General features: G+C 32.0%; 1 protein-coding gene across 1 annotated transcript; it reads left to right on the top strand.

Annotated features, from left to right (window-relative positions):
* Positions 1 to 496: 496 nt before the first annotated feature.
* On the top strand, positions 497 to 709 carry LOC108558092 (protein PET100 homolog, mitochondrial-like). Its single transcript, XM_017914898.1, has one exon. The coding sequence runs from the start codon at positions 497 to 499 to the stop codon at positions 707 to 709; it is 213 nt and encodes a 70-aa protein (XP_017770387.1).
* Positions 710 to 3021: the final 2312 nt, after the last annotated feature.

Below are 3021 nucleotides of genomic sequence, written 5' to 3'. Positions count from 1 at the left end.
GCAATGGAATCGGACTAATTCAGTTCGCGATTTCATTATTATCCGTTGAGAAAATTCTCGAGGCGACTACATCAAATGCGTTCGGCTTCGCAACGGAACGTTCCTTTTCCTTGACATCACCTCCTCTTCTCATCTTGGCTCTCTTGCTTTTAATAATCCCCTACCAGCTCAGCTCAGAAATAATACCTCGACTTTATGGTCTTATAGAATGTACTCACTTGTCCTTTTTTTTTTTTTTTCTTGCGGCCATTGGAAAACCATTGTCCTTTTACGTACATATTTATTTTTATATATATATATATAGTTGTATGTATATAAAGGTCTTCGGCCTCTTTGTTTCCGCGCAGGAGAAAGGAAACTCGAAATTGTTCAAAAAAGGAATTGCAATAATAAATCAAGGAAACCGCGGAGACAATTTTAACGTCAAAAGCGATCAAGGAAGCAAATGATAGCGGAAAAAAATTAAATGTCAAAAGTGACAAGTGTCAGTTGAAAGATGGGTAATTGGCAGTTGGAGGTGGGCAAGATGGTGTTGTACATGGCGTTCCCGGTGTGCCTCTTCCACTACTTCAATCAGCCTCAATACTTCGAGAAGTGGGTAGTGCAGAAGAAGCGGGAACTTTATCCTCCGGATAGCAAAACCGAGCAATACCGGGCCGCCCTTAAGGAACTCTCAGATAGGCAACGTATGAAGCAGTTCGACACTTAGACATTCCAAAGACTTGTGCAAGGATATCGCCTCGTTTACATATTCATTAGAAAAATCACGGATGTTCCTGTTATGCAACACGTGATGTTTCTTTTCATTCTTTTTTTTTGTTCACGGTTTCCGGGTTATCAAATAGAATTATAATTCGCGAAATGCGAGTTGCGCGCGTGTTTGCGCACTTGTTTTGATTCCGAATAAATTTTCTGCAAAATGCGCGATTTTTTGTTTTGTTTCTTGTTTTGTTTTCGTTTTGCGTCGCAATAGCCTGCTGCTCTTATTTACAGTCGGCGTATTTACGTAACGTGCATCGTTTCCATTGACACATCCAATTCATTCAACATTTCCGTGGAAGATTCGATGCGCTTTTCGTGAACATCACACAGACTTTTTGCTTTGTTCGATTCACGAGGAAGAGGAAACTTTCACGATGAAACCGATCGCTTCCATTTGACTGACAGTCACGTCTCTTCGCGAGCGGTGAAACGTTTCCGAAATTTTAAGATTTCAAAAAAAAAACACCTTTCATATTTTTCACGTTCATCTCGAGCATAGGCAGCGTTGAATAAGTTGAAGTATATAGCCAAGAAAGTTAAGAAAAACTTTGCGGAGAATTGACTTTTTTTTTATTATTTGGTAATGTTTACTGAAACGATATTTGTAATGCGTTTGCACTGAAACAATTGAATTGCAATGCGAATTAATCTTGTAAAACAATTAAGTTGTATTGAAACGTATCCTTTATTAATAGTTTTCTTAAAAAAAAAAAAAAAACGTTTCAGTCCTTGAGTTGGTAATCTGTTGTCAAGTGCATTTCCAGCTAAAAACATTTGCGTGGCATTCGTGCCTATCTCGGTATGTCCTACAGATTCCTTTTGATATATACTTGTTCTGCCGTCACCAATATTTCAACTATTTCTACTCTTTCAATTGTTTCCACTGTTCCTTTGTATCTATTTTTTTTTCTACAAATGCAACTGCTTCAACTTTCAACTGTTTGAACTATTTCAATTGTTTCTATCAAATATACTGTGATTTATACAAATTCAACTATTTTAAACTGTTCAACTGTTTCAACTAATCCTATTATATCTGCCGTATCCATACAACTTTTCAACTGTTGCTACAGTTTTCACAATTTCTATAACTTCAAATACTTCAATTTTTACACAATTCTTCAACTGTTTCAAACTTTTCAACTGTTGCTATAGTTTCCACAATTTCCATAACTTCAAATACTTCAATCTTTACACAATTCTTCATCTGTTTCAAACTTTTCAACTGTATCTATAGTTTCTACAATTTCCATAACTTCAAAGAATTCAATTTTTACAAAATTCTTCAACTGTTTCAAACTTGTCAACTGTTGCTATAGTTACTACAATTTCCATAACTTCAAATACTTCAATTTTTACAAACTATTATTTTTTAAGAAAAGTGATACAAAAAATTAATTAGTAGACAGAAATAGTAAAAGTTTTGTCCACTTTTCTTATTCTCTCACTACTAATTACTTTAAAGAGAGAGAAAAGAACATAATTAGAAAAATTTCAAGGAAATGTAAATATAAAATTATGTAAATATTTTATAAATTGGTAAAAGATACAAAATCTTAAAAATTCCTTATGATTTACAATTCTTTTTTATTTTACAAAGAATGTAAATAACGTAATTTCTAATAATTGCAGAAATCCAGTATAACTTACCAACATTTCTAACTTTCACATTTATTTTGTTTGTATTGGAACTAAAAATTAATAATGAAATCTAAAACTTATATTTACATCAATTACAAGTAAATTCTACAAATGAAATAGTTAAGTAATGCTTGTTCCAAATTGTACTGGAATTGTAATTTAATTTAAGTAATTTAATTGGTCAAAACATACAAGAGTAACTAAATTTATTACAACTCTCTTGAAGATAGTTAAGCAATGTTTGTTGCTAATAGTACTTGAATTGGTGATAAAGTACAAAAGTAACTAATCTTTATACAACTTTCTTGAAGATAGTAACTAATCTTATTACAACTCTATTGAAGTACTATTCGCAACAATATTGCTTCTATTATAGAGTTGTAATAAGATTAGTTACTATCTTCAAGAAAGTTGTATAAAGATTAGTTGCTCTTGTATTTTATCACCAATTCAAGTACTATTCTTAACTAACTTCAAGAGATTTGTATTGAAATTAGTTACTTTTGCTTTTTATCACCAATTCAAATACTATTCGCAACAAGCATTGCTTAACTATCTTCAAGAAAGTTGTATAAAGATTAGTTACTTTTGTACTTTATCATCAATTCAAGTACTATT

The sequence above is a fragment of the Nicrophorus vespilloides genome, unplaced genomic scaffold, assembly GCF_001412225.1.
Source record: "Nicrophorus vespilloides isolate i.1.1-1 unplaced genomic scaffold, Nicve_v1.0, whole genome shotgun sequence".
In the NCBI taxonomy this organism is placed as follows: Eukaryota; Metazoa; Arthropoda; class Insecta; order Coleoptera; family Silphidae; genus Nicrophorus; species Nicrophorus vespilloides.
The sequence above is the reverse complement of the archived record's forward strand: the minus strand, read 5'-3'. Positions and strand labels throughout refer to the sequence as shown.

Excerpts from the sequence above, each read along its gene's own strand:
- LOC108558092 (XM_017914898.1), top strand. The coding sequence starts at position 497 with ATGGGTAATTGGCAGTTGGAGGTGGGCAAGATGGTGTTGTACATGGCG.